Here is a 22,257-nt window from a genome sequence, read left to right on the forward strand (position 1 = left end):
CAATAACCAAAACATTGTAGTGCCAATATTAGTAGCCTATATAATGAGGGATTTGCAATAACCAAAACATGGTTGTGCCAATATTAGTAGCCTATATAATGAGGGATTTGCTAGGGACCATCGCAGAAGGCATTTCGCACAGCGAATGTTGCATGAGAGCAGCCACATGGGCTCAGATTTTGTCTCGTTCATTTAATTCATCTTAGGTGGCTGCTCTCTCATGCAACAGACCTCTGAGAAATGCCTTCTACAAGGGTCCCTAGTATATTAAGTATGCAGGAAGAGACATGGGAACTTCTTTTTGGGCAAGTACCCTTTTGTTAACCTGTTCATAATTCTTGAAAAAGATATTAGTCAATGTAAATAGAGGGCATTCATATCCTTAATTGAATAATCGTTTGGAGAATTGGTAACCTTGGAAGACATCTAGTAAAAGTGTGGTGCAACTAGGACCTTTTAACCTGACCCTAATCACTCTATGTATATATCTCTCATTGATGAGAGGTGACAGTGAGATAACTTTTAAAACATATCATAGAGACTTCTCTGATATGTGGAGAGAGTATCATTCTATCAATCTAACCATCAAGTCTCCATCAGATCAATAGGTGAATTGAACATAGAAGGGTAAGCAACTGAATTTAACATCTTAGGATCATCTGGTAGAAATAGAACTGCAAGACTTCTTCCTTGGCTTTAGATGGTTGATCTTCATTTTATCAAAGGTTACATACATGCAGAAGTAGTTGGCATAAACTACAAGGGAAATACATAAGGAACTTCCACATCAAATAGGGGCTATTTATTGCTATGACATAAAAGTTGTATACAAAACAAATAGAACTAAGCTCCTGTTTGGATGAAATAATTTTGTCGAAAATTTGAAAATTTCTTGCTTTTTGTTTTTTATTACACAGAAAGTAACTTGAACCACCATATTTCAAGTTTTATTTATAGGGGCCTTCAATTTATAATGGTATTCATCTAAATAAATCCATAACCATAACATTTTCCTACAAATCATGAAACAGACAACATTATAAGAAAAAAAAAATTCTGCGAGAAATATTTTTCCAGCAATCCAAACTTAGTGCTCTCTGTTTGGTTAGCAGAAAGGACTGGAAAGTAATGAAAAAGAAAAGTTTTATCATGTTTTAAAGCATTTCCTTCGTTTGGTTATGTATTTACGTACCTTTGGAGTAGAAAGATTAATCCATATGGGAAGGAAATCACATCATTTTCATCCAAATCAAGTCCTGCTAAAAAGTTTGGAAGCACCTTTCCTTTCCTCTGTGGAAAAAAATATTGGATGCCTTCAAATATGGGGCCGAGGTGAGACGCTTCATCTCCTTCTCAACCAGTGGCATGCGTCTATCGCTCCCTCTTTCATCTTCCAGGTTTTCAGCTTCCACTCTCTCCCTCTTTCTTCCTCTTCTTCATCCAAATTAGTTTAAAAGAATGGAAGAGTGCCCACCTGCTCCCCTAAAGTCTCTAAAAACCCTCAAAAGCCAGTCTAATCGTCTTTCCTCTTTCCTCTATTTTGTACGTCCCAATCCTTCAGTTTTCCCTGCATCAAATCTACAAGCTAATGAACTCAAAGCCCCCTTCTGCCAATATTCTCTTTTATATTCTACTTTCTTCCTGCTATCTCCCGCAATGTTTTTCTTAGTTTTTTTGGCAATCTTGCTGTTCTATATGGCTTTGATTGTGAGTTACTAGCAAAAAATTCCAGTCTTGAACTTCTTGGATCCATGGCTTCTCTTCAAATTCTGCACCTGTTTTTTTCTCTTTTCGTTATTTTCCACATTTGAACTAAAATTTTTGCACACGGGCAAGTAGAGATTGCTTCTTTATCATTTTTTTTCGCTGAGAATGAGCAAAAGTGTTCTCATGTGCAATGTAATTGTTGTAATTTTGTTGTTCTAACGGCATTTTGCTCTTCTTTGCATGAATCACTTTTTATTCAGCTGAAGACCCCTATTCATTTCGGCATATTCTCATGTTCATTTGCTCACATCTTCCCATCTGTGGCCCTTGGAGGTCACTGGGAGACTTGAGCAAAGGATTCGGGCCCAAGGATCAGGTGAAAGTGGCTATGGATCGGGCCCGGGTTGCTGAGGAGGCGGTGGATGATGGCACAGAGGAGAGGGTAATAGCAGCAGAGTATGTTATTTGGGATTCTATATCTCGATTTTATATTTTGCTATCCAGACTACTTGCTTTTCAAGGGCATGTAAGGCTTCATAGTGTCCACATTTGTTATGTTAGAATTACTCAAGCAGGTGTTACGATATTGGAGTTTTCATATGTTTTAGCCATTTTCTTGTTCACTGATTTTTTTTTTTTTGAATGGTAACTGAATATATTAAAAGGGATAGACCGAAAAAAGGCCACCCGCACCCCCCACTAGGCCAGAATTACACACAGAAAGAAAGGAAAAAATACAAAAAGAAATTAAGAGGGAAGAAAGTCGAAAAGCTCCAGAGACTGCTTAACCACACTCGCTTTAGCCAAACTATCAGCGATTTCATTAGCTGATCGCCTAACATGAAGGAAATCTACCGAGCAACCGACCGATATATCCTTAATTTCATCGAATAAACGAAGAAATCTCCAAGGAGGATTCACCGAACCCTTAAGCCACCTAATGACATTTACAGAGTCTCCTTCCATGATAGTGTTTGCTACCCTCTCGCTTCCTAACATCAGGAATCCTTGATAAACGGCTCTGACTTCAGCTTCGGTAGAATCTGCGACACCTATAGGCCCGGAAAAAGCCTGCACAACATCCCCCTCTGAATTCCTTAAGACACCCCCGATCCCAGCTGGACCAGGGTTGCCCAAGCTTGATCTGTCAAAATTCAGCTTAGAAAAACCGACTGGAGGATTGACCCATTGCTGAGAGATTCTAGGAGTGGGTACTTGACTGTTGCATACCACTCTCCATCCCGCCCACAGGTCGAAAGCCGAAACAAATTTGAACATGGGCAGTGCCCTGCCCATGAAATCGACAAGGCTACTACCTTGATATACATGTAATAGGGAGAGCTTGAACGCCCAGCGAAAATCCTATTGTTTCTTTCCGACCACAAAACCCGCAGCGTAGCCATTAATGAAATCGACCATAATACTTTACCTTTTGACCTCCATGGATTAAACGCCCACCCCTCCAATAGATCCTTAACTTGGGAAGGGAATACCCACTCGATGCCGAATCTCGCCAGAACCCTTCCCCATACCTCTCGCGCGACTTTGCAATGGATGAATAAATGCTCCACTGATTCTCCAGCTTCGATACACATAGCACAATGATTGACTATGATCATATGCCTTGCCCTAAAAAAATCTACCGTTTGAATACGGCCTTGAATCACCGTCCATCCGAAGAAACAAATTCTAGGAGGAATCTTCATCTTCCACACTTTTGCCACAAACCGATTTGCCGCGCACGGATACAGTCCTTTGTAGAAAGATTTTACCGAAAAATAACCCGATGAGTCCCACACCCAGAGCCTTTTATCCGTCCCTGATGAACTGATGTAGTTGTCGTCCAAGAGCTGAAGGAAAGAAACCATCGAGAGCAATTCCCTGTCGAAGAAATTTCTGCGGAACATCGGCTTCCATATCACCTTATTGGCCCGAAACTCAAAGCAATCTTTGACTAACGCTTGTTTGTCCCTGGCCACCACATATAAATCGGGGAACAAATCTTTTAAAGGGATGTCGGAACACCATACCATATTCCAAAAAGAAATTCTATCCCCCGAGTATACTCTATATCTTATGCCGCTGTCAAAACGTGGACTCAGTCGCATAATATCCCTCCACAGAGTCACGCCTAGTTTGTTGAATCGGTTTAGGGATCTCCAATTTCCCACGTCTGCGCCATATTTGCCACCAATAACTTTCGCCCATAACTGAGTCTGTTCTTCGCCAAACCTCCACAGCCATTTCCCCAAGAGAGCGTCATTTACGTTTTGATCTTACGGATCCCCAAACCTCCGCTGAGAACCGGCTTACAAACATCTTCCCAGGAGACCAAAGAGAAACTCTTTTTTTCCTTTGAACCTCCTCACAAAAACCTCCGCTGAATTAATTCGATTCGCTTTGCAATAGAAACAGGGCACTTGAATAATGATAATTGGTGAATAGGAATATTCGACAGCACGGCCTTTATCAAGGTCAATCGTCCCCTTTTTGATACCAAACTCCTTTTCCATGTATCTAGTCTCCTTTCGATTCTTTCCACAATGGGCGCCCACGAACCTATTTTCGGCCTGCCGCCTCCCAAAGGGAGACCAAGATAAGAAGTAGGGAACCTATCCATCAGGCATCCCATGAGATTTGCCAAATTCTTTGCTTCCTCCTCCCCCACATTCACAGCATACATTCTGGACTTTGAAAAGTTCGATCTTTGACCAGTGATGATTTCGTAGCACCTCAAAACTGCCTTAAGATTCAATATTTTAGAAATCTGAGGGGAACTAAATAAAAGTGTATCGTCTGCAAATTGCAAATGAGACACTTCGAAGCCGTTCGGGCCGCATTGGATCCCTTCGACTAATCCCACGGATTTGCCTTTTTCCATTAAGAGACTCAAAGCTTCAGCAACGATAACGAACAGGAAAGGAGATAAAGGGTCCCCTTGCCTCAAGCCACGAGTCGATCTAAATAATCCTTTTGGAGAACCATTAATAAGGATGGAGAACCAAGCCGACGATAAGCAACTTTTTATCCACCTCCGCCACCGATTCCCAAATCCCATTTTCCCAAGGAAATGGTCCAAACAATGCCATTCAACTCTATCATACGCTTTTTCCATGTCAAGTTTGCACACAACACCCGCAGAACCCGACTTAAACTGATATGAGTTATGAGTTAGTTTCTTGTTCACTGATATGTATATGAGTTAGTTTTTTTGTTTTAAAACCCCTCTTATTATTTAGTCCTTTATTATTTAGTTTTGGCTTTATTTTCCTTGTAATTATTTTATTTACCTTTTAACTCTAATGCTTTGTTTCGTCGAGATTGAATGGTTGAAATGTGGATTCTTCAGCTACTTAGTGCTAACAAATTCATCCAGATATCACTCCATTTATTATTAAATATTAGTGTATTGGGAATCTAAAAACTTGTTTGTGTAGTACATGTGAAGTCAAGACAATTCAAATGTTACGTTTCTACTACATTAGCTTCCTATTCTACATTCAAGGCTTAGACGACCTCAACACTCATTGAATTAGAGTGAAGAAAATGATGTGTTGGAGATGCCCTCAAAAAAAAAATTGACGTGTGGGAGATGATCATGAGATATAAGATACAAAATCTTCAATGATGGGTCGTGGTCGCTCGTCTAAACAAAGAAAAACATGGGATATATCACCAGAACCATCAATACAGCCAAAGGACACTGATGACATTATAGTTGAAACATTGGCCAATCTGACCAATGCCCTTTATAAAATCTCTATTGATTAAAGTTTATTAGTAAAGGTCATGGACGAGATCCAAAAGATTAATAATAACTTAAGAGCCTTCATTTTACATTAAAGCATCACGATTCTTGATCGTGAATAATAAGGATACATTATGGTTCTGGAATCTTGATGAAGAAGAAGACATCCACGGTTGAGACTTGAACTTGTAGATTGCGTTTAATTGAGTCCAATAATCAATTTTGGACTCAATCATTTCTAAAAATCCAAAACGAACAGGGACTTACAGTTTACTTGTTCAGCGAATTTAGGAGGCGGTTCTCAAATGGTTCGAGATGAAATGGGATTTTGTAGAATTTTTTGGGGACCTTCTTCAAAGTAAGTGGTGTAGGCATTTTGGGCAATGGACGCAAAATAATATGGGCTTCTATTCTAAACCCAGCCATATGGATGCTTAAGAAGGAAAGAACCAAAAGATGATTGAAGATTTGCATGCTCCATATCATAACACAATGTCGGAAATCAAATGATTGATGGTAAATTAGGCTCTTACAAAAGTACAGTTGAGGGGTCTACCCAAGATTTCTTTCGAAAATAGAAACAAATTTTGGAAGTGACATATGCCTAACAGACATGAGGTGTGTACAAATCCCCCTATGAACTCCATTAAGTTCAAGTTTGATGGGGGCTAATTTGGTAAACTGGGTCTTGTGGGTATGGGTGGGGTGTTTAGAAATAGTAGTAGGGAAATGGTAAAAAGGGTTCAGATAAGACAGAGACGAGTTTTGAATGGTAAAAGAAGTAAAGGAAGAAAAAGGAAAAAAGAGACGATGGGTCTTCTCATGGGATTGCAGTTGTTTTACATTGAATTGGGGGTAGGCTCGTTGCGAAGGAGAATAATGAAATTGGGGGCTTCTAGTAAGAGTTTTAGGCTATGGCGTCCAGATATTATTATTGATGAAATTGTCTATTCATGTACAGCTAGAGGTATCCATTTTGCTCATGTTCATTGGCAAAATTGGCCAACTTCTTAGCTAAGACAGGGAGGATAGGGATAGCTTAGCAGAGGAGAAATCTATGCCCCTTTGTAAATTTTTGTGTATTGTTGTTCTTTAGTAAATTTTTGTTTGCTTCTTCAAAAAAAGAATAATTACTGTAAATATGTTGGTCAGTTAGAAAACAAAATTAAGGGACAGAATCGGATCCTAATTGCTCATTTATAAATGCAGATTTGGAATCTTGTTAATAATAGAATATCACCATTTACATCAATAGACAATGGAAAATGAGCAAGAGATGTTATACCTTTGTTTGTGATGTCTGAGATGAGGCCATGGGCTTTTAAAGATCTGGTAGTGGAAAGGAATGTGGTACTGAAGATGGCAAGGAGAATAACCTGGTAGAATATAAAATCCAACAAAGATAAATCATAGAGAATGCAAATGTAAATTGCGGAGACTGACAAGCAGCCATTGAGAAACTAGAAGAGGGAGTGTCAGTTTAAAAAAAGCCACACATAAATTCGAACAATTCTGCCCAAATTTACAAACAATTCATTGGACAGCATCAATATACTAATATAGACTCTGCAAACCTAACAGGATGTTACGAGAAGACGGTAGTTTCTTCCAATCGCATGCAAATGATAAAATTCCAGGGAGAAAAGGCTAACTATATAATGAAAAATTAGGAAAAAACCAAGATTGATGGAATTCCAACTTCTTGACGATGAATGTTCTCAAACAAATATTAATAGCCAATAGAATATAGAATCAATAAGAATAACTTAAATTGTTAGTCTTGTACATTCATAACAAGTTGACAACTTGCTCAAATGGGTCGGATACCTTGTAAAATCAGAATAATTTTTTTTTCGGATAACAATGTGCACTATGATTTCGCCGACACTTTGAATTTATTGACGACACATGTATCGTGCAGTGTCCGACACGACAAGTGTGTCCACACGTGTCGATACTACTTTAGACACTTTTAAATGTACTGCTAGAAGTGTTAGACTTAATGTGGACACATTTTTGTACCATGTTAAGTGTGACATTTTGTTTTATTATTGAATATTGTATCTACCTCTGTTATTATTAACTCTTCTTTTAGCTCTTCTTTAACTAATATTTGTTGTTATATCCCCTCCCCTAAACAAACTCTTATCCCAATACTATATTCAGTGTATCATATTGGTCTCCCTTTTTCGATTATAGTTGATTAATTCTAAGATGCATTGGTTTGTTAAATGAATACCATATTAATAATGTTACGTAGTAATCAATAATTTTATATGTATACACATGTCACGATTTCTAGATTTTTAGATGTTGCCATGTTATCCATGTCGAAACTTGGCACACGAATCCATATTCACAAATCATGATTAAGTATACTTTCTACTTAAGCCGTGTCCCTGTTTCTAAATTTTGGTGGTTTGCCATCTTCGACACTCCGGGCCATGTCGACATGCGACACTCATGTCCGTGTCCACAAATCGTGTCCGTGTCCACAAATCATACACATATAGGACCAGATAAATAAAAAACATATGCAGTAGATAGACACTCCATCCCTTTCTCTTCCCCTAAGACCCCAACCTCGTTTCACCTAGACGATTCTCATCAACGTATCTTCCTTCTTCGCTCCTTTTGCAAACTCGTCTGCATGTTCATTAGCTAACCTCAGCATATGCTGAAAATCTGGAGCAATTTTGACGCATAGATCTCTGACTTCTGCAATAACACATGCTAATTTCCACAGAACGCTAGCTTTGCTTGATGGCCATACAATAACATTTGAAGAATCACCCTCAATGATTGATTAATGGGACATCCATAGCAGCAGCAAACCACCCCAGCCCCCAAAGAAGGGCATTTTGTAGTTGGAGAATCTCATCATTCCTTTCCCATTGAACGAGGTCAATTTTGATTTCTAATAATATTCTTCCCAAAACGCCTCTTTCTTTCCTCAAATGTGCATGCGCTCTTTTCTTTCCATACATGACAGATCAGTGCATATGGCACCAATCCCCACAGGATTTGTCCTTTTTTGCCAAAGAGTTCACCACCCCAATTTAGGATGAACCTCTTGATAGATCTTTAAAACACCCCCTCAAATATCTCTCTCTTAATCTCTCTCTTTCCTTGTCTATAAAACCTGTTTTTTGAAGAAAATCTCTCTCGCTCGTCCCTTTTTGCCGAGACCAATAAATCTCCCTAAAATCTCACTCTTTCTCTCTCATTTCGTCAAACCCATTTCATGCTTAACCGATTCTCTCTGTCGTATATCTCAAAAAAAAAAAATCATGTCAGTGTTACTTGTGTAAACCCATTTTGGGTTCTCTTCCACTCCGAAGCTCTCTTTATTTTCTCTTCCCTATAGCTTTTTAGCCTATGGCCTTTGTCTTTCTTATCTCATCTTCATGGTGCACCACAAGTGTTTGATGAAATGTCTCAAAGTGGTTTTTGCGCCTTAAAAGACATCTTTTCGTTTCAAGTTGACGGCCTTCGGCCTCAACTTGAGGGGGAGTGTTGTCTTGTATTGTTTATTGTGGTCCTCTTATTTTTTGTGTTGATGTCATCTCTTTCTTTACATTGTCTTCTATGTATTGTTTTCTATGTCTTTTATGTAGTTCTTCAAGGCGCACACCAAGTGTTTGCTTAAATGTCTAAGAGAGGTGTAATGCCTCGTTCGTCTTCGTTTCTTTGTCTTCTTCAAGGCGCACACCAAGTGCTCGATGAAATGTTCGAGAGAGGTGTGGTGCCTTGTTTGTCTTTGTTTTTCATTGCAAGTTGAAAGCATTCGGCCTTCAACTTGAGGGGGAGTGTTGCCATGTTTTTCTTGGAGTTGTTCATTTATCTTGATGTTGTCTTTTTCTTCGTATTGTCTTCTTGGGGGAGTGTTGTTATGTAGTTATGTTGTCCTTTCTTGAGGGAGAGTGTTATCCAAGGTTACCAGAGCGGGAATCGAAACGGGAATCGAAGGCTCCCAGGGAAGAATCCTACTAAAGGTTGCCAGAGCGGGAATCAAAAGCGGGAATCGAAACGGGAATCGAAGCGGGAATCGAAGGCTCCCAAGGAAGAATCCTGCTTCCTTGGTGTTATCATCTCTTTATGATCTTCATTCGTCCCCTTGGTGGTTGTTATCGTCTTTCTTTTTGTCTTTTCTTGTCTTGTTCGGTCTCATATAGTTTCGCCCGAGGGAGAGTGTTGTTGTGCTCCCCAGTCAGTTTTTGTCTTCTCGGCTTTATGCCTTATCCCCTCTTTTCTGGGCGATGGCTTCCATATCCATTGTTGGTTGGCTCTCTTATAGGCGACGGTCTTTTCCCATCGACCTTTCTTTTCCTGGCGATGGTGTCCCCATCGTTGGTCGGCTCCTTTTCAGGCGACGATGTTCATGTTGTCGACCTTGTCTCCAAACGATGATTTTCCCATGGTTGGTTGGTTATCTTCTCCCTCATTTTTCGAGTGATGGCTTCCATATCTATCGTTGGTCGGCTCTCTCACAGGCGACAGTCTCTTCCCGTCGACCTCTCTTTTCATGGCGATAGTGTCCCCATCCTTGGTCAGCTTCTTTTCAGGCGACGATGTTCATACCATCGACCTGGTCTCCAGACGATGGTGTTCCCATCGTCAGTCCCATCATTGGTTGGTTTATCTTTTCCCTCCTTTTCTTCTTGTCTTGAGGCGATGATTTTCATGTCGTTAACCTAGTCTCCAAATGATGGTTTCCCTATCATTACATGATTATCTTCTCTCTCCTTTTCTTTTCATCTTTGGGCGACGATGTTCATGCCGTCGACCTTGTCACCAGATGAAGGTTTCTCCATCGCTGGTTGGTTATCTTTCTCCTTCTTTTCTTCTTATCTCCAGGCGACGGTTTCCCCATCGCCCTTGTCTCTAATGGTTTCCCCATCTATATCTTCTCTTGGCGTTGTACTACTTCGCCGATGTTCGTTGTGTGCGCCTTTGGTGTGCCTTTTTTGCTCGATGGATCGCTACTATTTCCCTATTGAGGTGCTTCTGTTCCATCCTTTGTGGTTTGCAGCTTTATTGGACGGGCGCTCATTTAGGGGGAAGCTCTGTTCTGTTCGTTCTCGCCGTAGTGCACCTTCAGGGGGAGCTATTCCTTTTTTGTGGCCGCTAATCTCGACGACCGTACTCTCATGGTGGCCGTTATCTTTTGTTATGCTTTTCATTATGTATTCACCACCGGCTTGAGGAGTGTTACCAAGCTGTGTATGAGCATATTGTACGTTTGTTGTATGGTCTCTTTTTGTTGTACTTTTAGTTGTTGTAGTCTCCCTTGTAGCAAGATGGAGTTCCATAGAATATACACTCCAGCTTGGGGGGGGTGTTGAATAACATATATTAGGGTAGTTTAGTCATTACTTGTAGACTTAGGGGTATTGTAGTCATTGTACACATGATGCCCTATTTGGGCCTATATATGCATCATATTCATGAGGAGCTCCCAAGTGGATACTCTTAATCCTTCACTCATCTTCTTCTTCCTCTCCTCTAACCCTAATCTCATTTCTAACAAAAAGAAAGAAGAATATAGGAGAGGCAAAGAAAGTGAAAGGAGGAAGAAATAGAGGAGAAAAGAGAGAGATAGGAGGAAGGAGGAAGAAATCCTAACCTTGGGCTGCTATTCACGTGTTTCTCCAATAATGCTCCAATTAGGGCTATAAAAAGACATTTATAGTTGATATTTGCCTTAAAAATGAGGGTCCCATCAATAACCAATAGGATATAGAGTTTTTAAGTCATATATCATTGATAAATGACTTAAATACCCTTACTTAAGTCATAACTAAATACTACTCACTTAGGGCTAATATGGTCCAAGTATGTAATGAAGTGGGGTGTGAGTGGTGTGGGCCCTAGGTAATGTGGACAAGCCCCCACATCTAGGCTCCAAAATAGCAAAAATAACAAAAGAAAATGTGCCTAAAAAGAAAAAATAGAAACAATAAAAAAAAATATCCCTAAAGATGTCAAGCCATCAAGCCCGGATCACATCAAAAGGTAACACGTTCTGCTCCATCTTTGCCACGTGGTATAGGCACCTCCTCACCCAATAATTTAAAATTTGAACTTCCTCTGTCCTTAAGAGGTTTTAACAATATACCGACCCTAGGCTGAACACTTACGATTTTGCCAGCGTACTGATTGAGTCTTGGCTCCAATCCGACGCACAGGAAAAGATCCACATTCTGATCCAAATTGCTTCGCCCCGCACCATCCACTTCCGTGATCCTTTCCATGATGCAGTTCCTAGCACCACTAGATGGTCCGATACACCCCACTCCTTTCGTTGATCACATGATGCAGTTCCTAGAACCACTAGACGATCCTATGCGATCCATTTCCATGGTGCAGTTTCTCTCACGACTAGACGGTCCAATGTGATCCTCTCCGTTCGTGGGACCGTCGAGAAGAGGAAGCACCGTTGTCGGACTCAACCTCCATCTTCAGAGACTGAGCTGGTTCCTGCCAATAACAAGTTTTTCTTAGATTCAAAAAGGATACAACCCTCATCTTGATGCGGAGCAGGTCCTGGACAAAAAGTACGAGCATCACTAGATGTAGGAAAGTTGTTCATTTCTTTCATTTCCTACAGTAAGGCATGCGTATGTGCATGTAAAAGCCCACATGAGAGGCATGGTCATATCGTGTGAGTATGTGTTGTGGGGAGTAAGTGAGATTGTGAAGTTGGGTGTCTGTGTCTATGTAGAAGAAATGTCATTTGGAGCCTATAATGGCTGAGATAGAGATGGTACAAGTGAGCTGCCATATGGGAATGCAAGTGGGATGCCACTTGGGCAAAGAGGACCGTTGTCCTCTAACTAACCACTTGCCACCTCAGCATGGACAGCTAGCAACAATTGGCTCACTCTAGAAGGTTCTCTATTGTCTATAAATAGTGGAGTGTGCTACGATTGTTAGTTTTTTGGAGTTTGTAAACCACATTTTTCTCCTAGAGAGTGGAGTTTCCTTTTTGTTGTAGAGCCTTGGGCTCAAAGGAAGGAGAGAGAGAGAGAGAGGCTTTGGAGAAAGCTTGGAGTGGTCGTTCTTCCATTTCTTTCCTTCTTTCTATTTTATTTTGGATTCAGTCATCTCTGTGCTCAACTTATTTTTGCTTTCAATTCAAACTCTTGTAATAACCTTGCTCTGTTTTTTCTTTTATTTGAATCAAATCTTGTTTCACTGCTTGAAATCTTCCACGACAATGTTGACAACAAATAAGATATGAGATCCTACCAGATCTTAATCTAAATCGGATTGTTTGCTGCTAACATGGTCTGAAAGTACTCCCGGACTCCGGGGTTCATGTTCTGAATTTGAAGAAAATCATTAATAAATTCCACCACTTTTTCAGACATGGGATGCGGTCCAACTGGCTGAGGGACTGGAGCCTCGCCGGGAATCGGCTGGTCCAGCAGCAGATTAATAGTGTTGAGTACAAATCTCTCCAACAACACCATCGTCTCGTCGTCCCTCTTGCATCATGTTATTAAATTGCAAACGGAGGTAATTTATTCGGTTTGTGACACGATCCAACAATGAAGACATACCATGAAGAGGGTCATCAACCCTGGCTCTAGCTTCTCGGTAAAGTGTCTCAATGAACACATGCTTCTGTGGTCCATTGTGGGCATTTCTCAACTGGTTATCGATTACAAGCTTCCCCAGGACTCCGTGTGCCACTTTAAAATGCTCCATAGCTTAAGATATGTACCAGTTTTACAGATCCATAGGTTAAAACTTTCAGGCCTCAATTCCATAAACCTGAGAATATTTAGCTCTCGGTTTTAACCCGGTTGACTTGATTTCTTTTAGATAACTTCCTAAGGGTATTGCATCGATCTATAAGAACTCAACAGAGTTTACATGGATCTGGTTTCATTTCACAGATCAAAGGCACCTATTTTCAGGTTTCAGTCCAGCAGCTCTATGTAGGTTAATTAGCTCTCAATTCCTTGATCACAGCTCCTCGAGCTTTTAACCTAGTTCTTTTAGAGATCTGTCATTCTCTGAAAGTTATCCATTCATCCAACTAAATATCTATCCCAGATCTTCCACGAAATCCGAGCAAGAACTGAAAATTTGGAACCTATTCCCAGGCAGGCATAGGTCTTGGATAGCTTCGGAGCTTGAATTCCAATCCTATTTCTCAGCTCCGTTTTGAGTTCTACAATTTGCTGGCGATTATGAGGACTAAGTTCTATGATTTTCTCACAAAAGAATTCAAGATCTTAAGTGAGAACTTCAGCTGAAACCATCATTCTTAGATCCGGCCGCTATAACCAGCAGAACTAGTGTGATTCTCAGCTGGGAGAAAGATCAGTTGGAACTGATCAAGAACTCTCAGATTCTGATTTAATCTTGATTGTGCATGATGATGAGTTCCATTCTCAAAGATTCCCTTAGGAACAGTCCAACTCTTGAATAAAATTTGGCCAAAAAGAGCGTAAACTGAGTGTTCTTAAAGATGATTGCCTAGTGCAATCAAAACCTAGTGATGTGCTTCTGCTCTGATCCACTCCACATCACAGCTCCAGTGACCTTCTGTTTCTGCCCAGCACTGTTCATGGAAATTGGCAGCCACATCCGGTCTCCCCTTGGTTCTTCGGCTCCTAAGCTTAGTTCTTCCCCAAATTCTCTGCTAACTCCGATCAAATACAATCTGTTTCCAATCATTAAACTCACCAACAACCGGAGAAATGCCCAGTCCACGGTAAATATTTGGACTCTGGCAAGCTCCATACTAGCTCCCATCTCTGTTTCCATTTTGGTTTTCAACACCGTCCTGGAAAGATTGCCCAAGGCTTTGACCGTAGAGCACACCCACGCATAATGGAATTCTGAAGATTCGCACCCCAAAAGGAAACATAGTGAGGTTTATTTATGATAACAAGTACAATTATGTGTGCATTAGCTCTCCCAAAGTTCACCCAGATTGCCTCTCTACTCATTGGAAAGGAAAAGTAGGGTGGCCCAGTGCACGAGGTCCCGCCATTGTGGGGTCTGGGGAGGGCTAGATGTAACTAGCCTTACCCCTGCTTTGCAGAGAGGCTATTTCCGTGACCACTAGGTCACAATGGAGCAACCTTGCCATTGCGCCAAGGCTCGCCCTCTATTGGAAAAGAAAAGTATTGAACTTTAATTCAAGGGGACCTCTTGAGAAACTCCCCTTTCTGTGCGCGACCATTGACTGTCAAAGATATTAACAACAGATCTAGATTAAACCAATATTTACATCTCATACAACAAGAAATAGCAGAATTTATATATTAGTTTTTTTTGAAAGATAAAAGCAGAATTTATATAGTACAATGTAATATTCGATGTTACATCTCATACAATTAGAAATAGCAGAATTTTTTTATTTTTTTTATTTTTGAATGGCTAGAAATAACAGAATTTATTAATATATTTCCCTTTCGATGTTGCTCTTTCTTTCTTAGTTGTATCTTGACCATTTCGGTCCTTTTTATTAATATATTTTTCACTATCATTTTCAGAAAAAAAAAAATAGAATTTATTCAGTACAATGTAATGTTCAAAGTTACATCTCATACAACAAGAAATAGCAGAATTTCGTTAGTACAATTGAATGTTCGAATTTAAAGCAATTCAGAAGAGATGGATTTTAGGAAACTATGGAGATACAAATTTCACATATCAGCATACCTGTTGCATCTTAGCAATGATTTTCTGACACAAGGAAATTTATTTGCTTGATCTAAGGGCCAAAACTCAGTATCCATTGCCAAATTTCTGGCAAAAATTAAATCCAACACAAGGCAGTGTCTGACTACAAAATCTTTACGCCTGCAGATCTTTTTAGTCTCAGGCAATCAGAAGTCACAATAGGCATATCGGATCAGGCCCTAAAAAATGCAATGTGTAGCTCTGGAGTTAGTATTTTTTGCCATCCCCTTTATTATGGATCCAGACAAACAAGACCACTTGAAGAGCAAATCAAGAATCAATAGAACAAGGATTGACAACCCCACATGAAATTCTTTCGTACTGGAAAATTGTTATCATGTGAAATTTGGGGCAGTTAAGTAGTTGATGCTTTGAAGTAAAAGATTCTCTGGTGTGAATATTTTCAAATATTGATCCTCCCAGAAGAAGTGCCCTTCTCAAGACTGAACCACCCGGTCAGACTCTGCATGCATCACCCAAGCAATTGCTCTTTGCGACACTCTAAAGAATTAATCAGCTACCCAGAATTTCATTTTCAAGGTACTGAATTGCATGGATCTTACAGTCTTCACCAATTTGCTTAAACAATGCAGTATGTGTACAGAGATCTGGCAGAATATCTTTCTCAAGCATTTGGCTATACAACCTAAAGGCCTCCTGCCAATTTTCTATGTTGCAGTTCTCATTTATAAGTAAAGTGTAGGTATACTTATTGGGGGATAACCCCTTCTCTTGCATCTCATAAAAGAGCTCATACGCCTCTTCTATTCTACCCAAGTTGCACAGGCCATTTATGATAGCATTGTAAGTGATCTCATTTGGAAAGATACCTTTCTCCATCATCTCCGAGAAAAAAATAAACGCTGCTTCCAATTTCCCTTGGCCAGCATAAGCATGAATCAAAACTGTGTAGGTCACAACTGAGGGAGATAAGCCTCTCCTTAGCATTTCATAAAAGACCTTCCTAGCTTCTTTGAGATTTCCCTTCTCAGAATGAGCATTAATTATACAAGTATACGTCACGCAATCTGGAACAAGCCCAACTTGAATCATTTGTTGCATCAAGCTATATGCTTCTTCCAAATCACCTAACTTGCAAAGCCCGTCGATTAAAACATTGTAGGTGATTAAATTGGGTAGAACTCCCTTTGCTATCATTTCTTCACGCAGATGGAATGCCTCATATGCAGCACCGAGCTTCAACTCACCAACTATCCGGGTTGTGTACGCAAAGCAATCCGGGTGCAATCCTCTGCCCAACATCTCATCAAAAAAATCTCTTGCCATTGACAAATCACCCATCTTAAAAGACCCATTTACAAGACTAGTATAAGTCAACAAATCAGGTATGAATCCACAATCAACCATTTCCTGTTTGAGTTTTTTAGCCTCCTCCATTGCCCCAAGTCTACTAAGACCATCTATAAGTGTATTATACGTAACAACCGTGGGTTTGAGATGATTTCGTCTTAAATCATCGAATAACCAAAAAGCCTCCTTCATGTTTCCTACCCTACAATACCCATAAATTAAAGTGTTGTATGAAACAATATCTGGTACCAAATTCTTCTTAAACATATCATAAAACTGCTCTCCAGCCTCCACCATTTTTCCCCTTTTGCAGAGCCCATTGATAAACGTATTATATGTTGAGATTGTTGGTGCAGCACCGATCTGCTCCATCTTGACCCTGAATCCTAGAGCTTCAATAAGATTACCCTTTTCACAATACCCATAAATCAAAGGATTATACGTATAGGACGAAACCCTTAACCCCGCATTCAACATCTCCTCGATCAACTCCTTGGCTTTATCCAATTCTCCTTGCTTTGACAACCCATTAATCAACACATTGTAAGTAACATCATTTGGAACACAACCTTTTTCTTGCATTTCCAATAAGAGATTTAGGGCTTCTTGCACTTTCCCTCCTTTACAAAACGAATCCAACATCGTATTAAAAGTAACAATCGTAGACTGTATCCCAAATTCCCCCATTGCCTCATAAACCTCTCTCGCCTTATCCCAATCATTGCCATCTCTAAGAATCCTAAGAATTCTATTACAATTCCTCACATCTGGTAACAACCCATTTCTCAACATCTTATAAAAAGTCGATACGGATTGTTCAATCATCGATCCCTTGGTGTAAATCGACAACAAAAGATTAAGAAGCTTAATCGAAGCCTCCGAACACACGTACCCATCAATCAAAATATCAGAAATTCCTAATAAATTCAATTTTACAGCCCTCTCCATTACAGAATAAGCCGAAGGAATAAGATTGTTCTTAAAGAGAATCTCAAGAATAACACAAAAAGCAATTTCAGAATGTTTGAAGCCTTTTTGACACTCAGCCCAGCGAAAAAACCGCAAAGCGACTCTAGGGTTGTTACTAATCTGATTGATGATTGCTAAGAACAAATCACTGTCGAGAATTGCGGGTTTGAATCGATGGGAAAGCTGAAATTTGGGAGTGAAAGCCCAAATGTTCTTTTCTAGGGTTTTGAAAATTAGGGTTTTGAAATAGGTTTCTCGGGGTATTAGATGGGTCTGAAGATCTTTCTCTAATTTTTTTTTAAAGGGTTTTTCTGTGAGGAGAATGAGAGAACTTTTGTTGGAAAAATGAGAGGAATGGATTACCTGAGAAGAGGAGAGAAGGGAGGTGGCCGGAAAACGGATTTTGGCCGGGTATTTGAGGATTTCTGCCGGAAATCTGTTACGTAAAAGGAGTAGAGTCATTGACTGGTAGAGAGACGGCCACCATGGCCGAGTGAGGTAAAGCATAACCTAGAAGAAGCATTTTGGTTGAGTTTTATCGGAGGGAAGGAATGTATTGAAGTGTCATAGTAGTAAAACTAAAGTCTTTTGGGCCCATGTTATGCACACATGGGCGTAAAATGGTGGGCCCTATTCTATCAAAACATAAGGTGCAAAATGGTGAGCCCGGCTCTAATGAAAAGGTTTGGGTAGAGATGGTGGGTCCCACCTTATAAAAAAACTTGAGGGGGAAAACGGTGGTCCCATCCCATCAAAAGGTCTAAAATGATGGGCCCACCCTATGTATGGATTTGGTTGGAGATGTGGACCCGTTACATCAAAACATGAGGCCTACAATAGTGGGCCACTCAATATGCATGGGTTTGGGTAGAGGTGGTGGACCCGCTGATTAATGGGAAGATAGGCGGACCCTGTCCATGATATTCTTGAGAATAAAATGTTGGGCCCATCCTATGAAAACAAAACATAAGGTCTAAAGAAAAGGTTTTCCAATAAAAAAATGGCAATGCAAAGAAACATGCTTACTAGGGAATTGATATCTCCCCCCTCTCCCCTAAACGGATAAGATACCCCCTTTACTAAGATGGATTTGTTAGATTGGAAATAATAAGTGTGCCCCTTCTCATCACATGGGACACAAAGTGTACATGGCAATCAAATCCGTGAATCCTTCTGACATGAAGTACATTAGCCAGGGGCGGAGGCACATATAGCATGAGCCCCCCCTTTTATATTGCATGGATGTCCACGCATGCTTTAGCTAGTTTAGTGGCCATGGCCCCTCCAATGCCCAATGCAGCAGAGTGTAAATTAGTCCGGCCCCCAGTGTAAATTCCTAGCTCCGCCCTTGACATCAGCCCCTCTGCGGTCATTGATACACTGCTGTTGGGTGTCCCAAGTGATGAAAAGGGGTGCATTTATCATTTCCCTTGCTAGATATGTCTATTTAAGGTGGCCCACCATGCCACTTATTGAATTAATCGATATTAGGGTTAAACTGGGGTTTTATATAATTTGGACTAATCCATTAAGAGTCTATATTTAGGAGTGTGTTATATCGGTGACCGAACCCTAATCCCATTGGTATAAGTATATGTTGTTGCCTAACAAGACCAAGACATGGCCTTGTTTGGATTGTAAGAAAAACACCTGACATAAACAAAATTCTTGGGAAATTTTTTCCGTCCATATTTTAGAGGGAAATGATATATTGGTTCAAGTAGTTATATCTTTCGTGTGTAAAAAAAAGTAGAGAATTTTAGAAATATTTATTTCTTTCCAAACTTTTCCCAAAAATTCCTGCAATCCAAAGGGGGGCCTAAGAGAGAGAAAGAGGAAACAGGCTTTCTCTTCTAGACCAATTTAGAACAAGTAATTGGGTAGCAAAATTGATGCACCAGTGGGAGGGCTTGTATTTTAATTTGTGATGAAATACCAATCTCTAATGAACATCAGCTTGTGAAGTGCAACGACATGGAAACAAATAACAACAAGACACAACATTTTACAGTGACCATCTCCCTCAAAGGCTCGAAGGAATCTGAATGAAATAGTTTAAAAATATTTCATCCGATCAGCAACTAAGAAAACTCAAATCTAGAGCTGTAAATGCAAGCATTCCAATGAATTCAAACACATCTCCTCAACAATCTTCAAGGAAACAACGAATTTCAACTGATCCACTGATCGAGAATCTTAACCTTGAAGCAACCAGGTCAATTGTCCTATTCTAAAATTCTCATAATCCTCCGTAGATGCTCAATAAAATCCCTTCAAAACTATAAGACTTGATGAGATCAAAATTCGATGAGTAGATACTCAATAAAATCCCTTCAAACCGTTACAACTTGTTTACACCCTCAAATTCAAAATTTGAAAAGAAGGGTTAATGGTGCAAGCATATGGCGTCATGTGACTTTAAAGCTTGTTGTTAGCTTGTTGATAGCTTGTTGTTGTCGATTAAGTCACAAGGATATTTGATTAGTTTCCTAGAATCACAGGGCCATAAGATTCATTCCATAAAGGGATATACGTGTACTATTCAAACGTTATAACCATCAGCCATTCGAATTTGAATCTTCATATGAGCACTATTCGGACTCCAGAACTAGAAGATTAGAACAGGTGCATTATTTGAATGCTTGGACAATGGTTAGCAAGCAAGCAAATTAACTCACATGGTGATTGAAAACGGACGACTGGTTACAAAACGGTTGATCAACAACTGCTAAGACAGAAGCATACAAATCGGGAGTGGGGGTGTTTTTGTGTGTGTGTGTGTGTGGTGGGGGGGATTTCAGTTGATCATAACATCAATACACTACTTGTACTTTTTCCATTTCTTAGGAGTGTTCGTAATTTAGCCTTCGATTCCTTATCTCTCGTTTCTACAATTTGATTGTGTACTGTGAATATCAATGGACACATTGCTTTGAAGAAGGTATTCTCTAATCTTGTACTTTGGTGAATTTCTTTTTTCTTTACACCAGAAAAATTTCCCCACTCTATGCATTGGTTATGCTGGAGATTTGGGACCCTCCCATAAAAAACATGACTTAGTGCCCCCCCCTCCCCTCCGGAAAAAAAAAACAAAACAAAACAAAAAGGAAAAAGAAAAAAGAAAAAAAAAGAATTAGGTGTGAAAAGGTGGGACCCTAACATGTACAATTTGGGTGGAGATGGTGGGATCTATCTCATCAAAACATTGTTACAAAACGGTGGTCCCCATCCTAACGCATGGGTTTAGGCGGCGGATGTACAATCAAACCTATTTCTCAATTCAATCGAAGCCCAAAGAAGTGAATATGGTACCCAAATAACGATAGATATATAAAAAGCAGGTCCGATTACACCTATTTCTAATCCTAAATGGAGATCGAAAACATGAGGTTCGATCAACCAATGAAGCAGCAAGTTGTCTCGGGCATCATCTTTATGCCAGCCCTTTAAAGGGAACAGGGTTCGCTCAGTGGTGTTCTTTTCCGAGGAAAGAAGGGTCCTCTCAAAACAAATAACTAAGGAAAAAGTGTTTCCAAGGGACGGAGAGGAGGCTTTTGAGGAGGAGGAAAAGTCACAATTCTTTTTGGCTTTCCGATTCTATCTCTTGCGAAGGCATTTTTCCAACCTGCGACACCCACCCATGCACAAGGAATATCTCTTCTACTCTCAATTCATTGGATTCACTTCCTTTTCCTTCCCTGGAGGTGTAGTACGTTGGGGCTATGTCTATGTCCTGCTATTCTGTCCTGTCAACTAGCGAGTCATCTTAGCGTTCCCCGTACACTTTATTCCACGCTTCGCTTCCACCATGACTACCCTATGCATGGTTTGGGTGAAAATGGTGGTCCCTAAAACCGAATTAGTAGGGATTTCTTGGGGCAAAACCGATTTAGTTAGAGAAAGCTGAAGTTTAATGAGCGGCACACACGTTTGACATTTAAAAGTACTATGATTATTTTAACAATGAATTACTAGGGGACAAAATCAAAGTAGTAGTAGGAAATTAAAGTTAGTGAAAACGAAAACATAATTAGAAATGGCAATGCCAAATTAGTAGAGGAAAAATCAAAATTTGGTGGCAATTTTGTAGGGGCCAAATTAGTAGGATATACTGGGAAATGATTTCTGCGCTCAAGTGTTTTGATAAACATGCGCTCCACTTGTTTGTCGTGTAGTATTTAAGGGGATGTCAGAGGATATTACGGTTCTCAAAAAAGCTCTTAAAATCCTTTAAATTTCTCAAAAAGCTCTTAAAAACCTTTAAATACTACACGACAAACAAGTGGAGCGCGTGTTTATCAAAACACTTGAGATCTGAAATCATTTTCCTTGATAAATTGGCAAAACAGTTTTTGTTGGGGGCCATAAAAACGGATTTTGCAAAGGGGGAGGGATTTTGTAGGGGATGTGCTAAATCCGCAAGACCGATTTTGTAAAGGGGCTGAAAAACACAATTGATATCAAACCTATATTATAGGCGAACAATTTTTCCACAAAAAAAAAACATCTGAGGAAAAAAGCCAATGACAAAAAGAAACATGTGCTTATATATCTAGTACTAGTATCCAAGGCCCATGCATAGCATGGGTGTAAAATTGTGGGCTCTACCCTAAAGCATAGGATTGGGTAGAGATGGTGGGCCTCACCCTATGTATAAGTTTAGGTAGAGATGGTGGCCCCATCCCATCAATAACATGGGGTGCAAAATGATGCGCCTCAGCCATGCTTGGCATGGTCATTAAAGGTTGGGCCCCAGCCCATCATAGCATTAGGTATAAAATAGTGGGCTCCACCTCGATCATCATAGCATAAGATGT

The 22,257-nt window shown here is 40.0% G+C and overlaps 1 protein-coding gene across 2 annotated transcripts; it reads right to left on the minus strand.

The window, feature by feature from the left end:
- Positions 1-1,730: 1,730 nt before the first annotated feature.
- Positions 1,731-18,000, minus strand: LOC143863476 (uncharacterized). 2 transcript variants are annotated; one of them, XM_077374147.1, is made up of 3 exons: positions 15,140-18,000; positions 6,741-6,831; positions 1,731-1,775 (listed from the first exon to the last, which is right to left on the minus strand). In XM_077374147.1, exon 1 carries the CDS (start codon positions 17,945-17,947, stop codon positions 15,674-15,676), a length of 2,274 nt encoding a protein of 757 aa, XP_077230262.1. In that variant the 5' UTR covers positions 17,948-18,000; the 3' UTR covers positions 1,731-1,775; positions 6,741-6,831; positions 15,140-15,673. The 2 variants fall into 2 exon arrangements, with proteins under 2 accessions (XP_077230262.1, XP_077230261.1); XM_077374146.1 differs by lacking the exon at positions 1,731-1,775 and having other exon boundaries at positions 6,636-6,831.
- Between the last annotated feature and the right edge of the window lie 4,257 nt (positions 18,001-22,257).

The sequence above is a fragment of the Tasmannia lanceolata genome, unplaced genomic scaffold (genome assembly GCF_043159265.1).
Source record: "Tasmannia lanceolata isolate RefF3 unplaced genomic scaffold, GAP_Taslan_0.1 ptg000044l, whole genome shotgun sequence".
Classification (NCBI taxonomy): Eukaryota; Viridiplantae; Streptophyta; class Magnoliopsida; order Canellales; family Winteraceae; genus Tasmannia; species Tasmannia lanceolata.

Excerpts from the sequence above, each read along its gene's own strand:
- LOC143863476 (XM_077374147.1), bottom strand. The coding sequence starts at position 17,947 with ATGCTTTACCTCACTCGGCCATGGTGGCCGTCTCTCTACCAGTCAATG.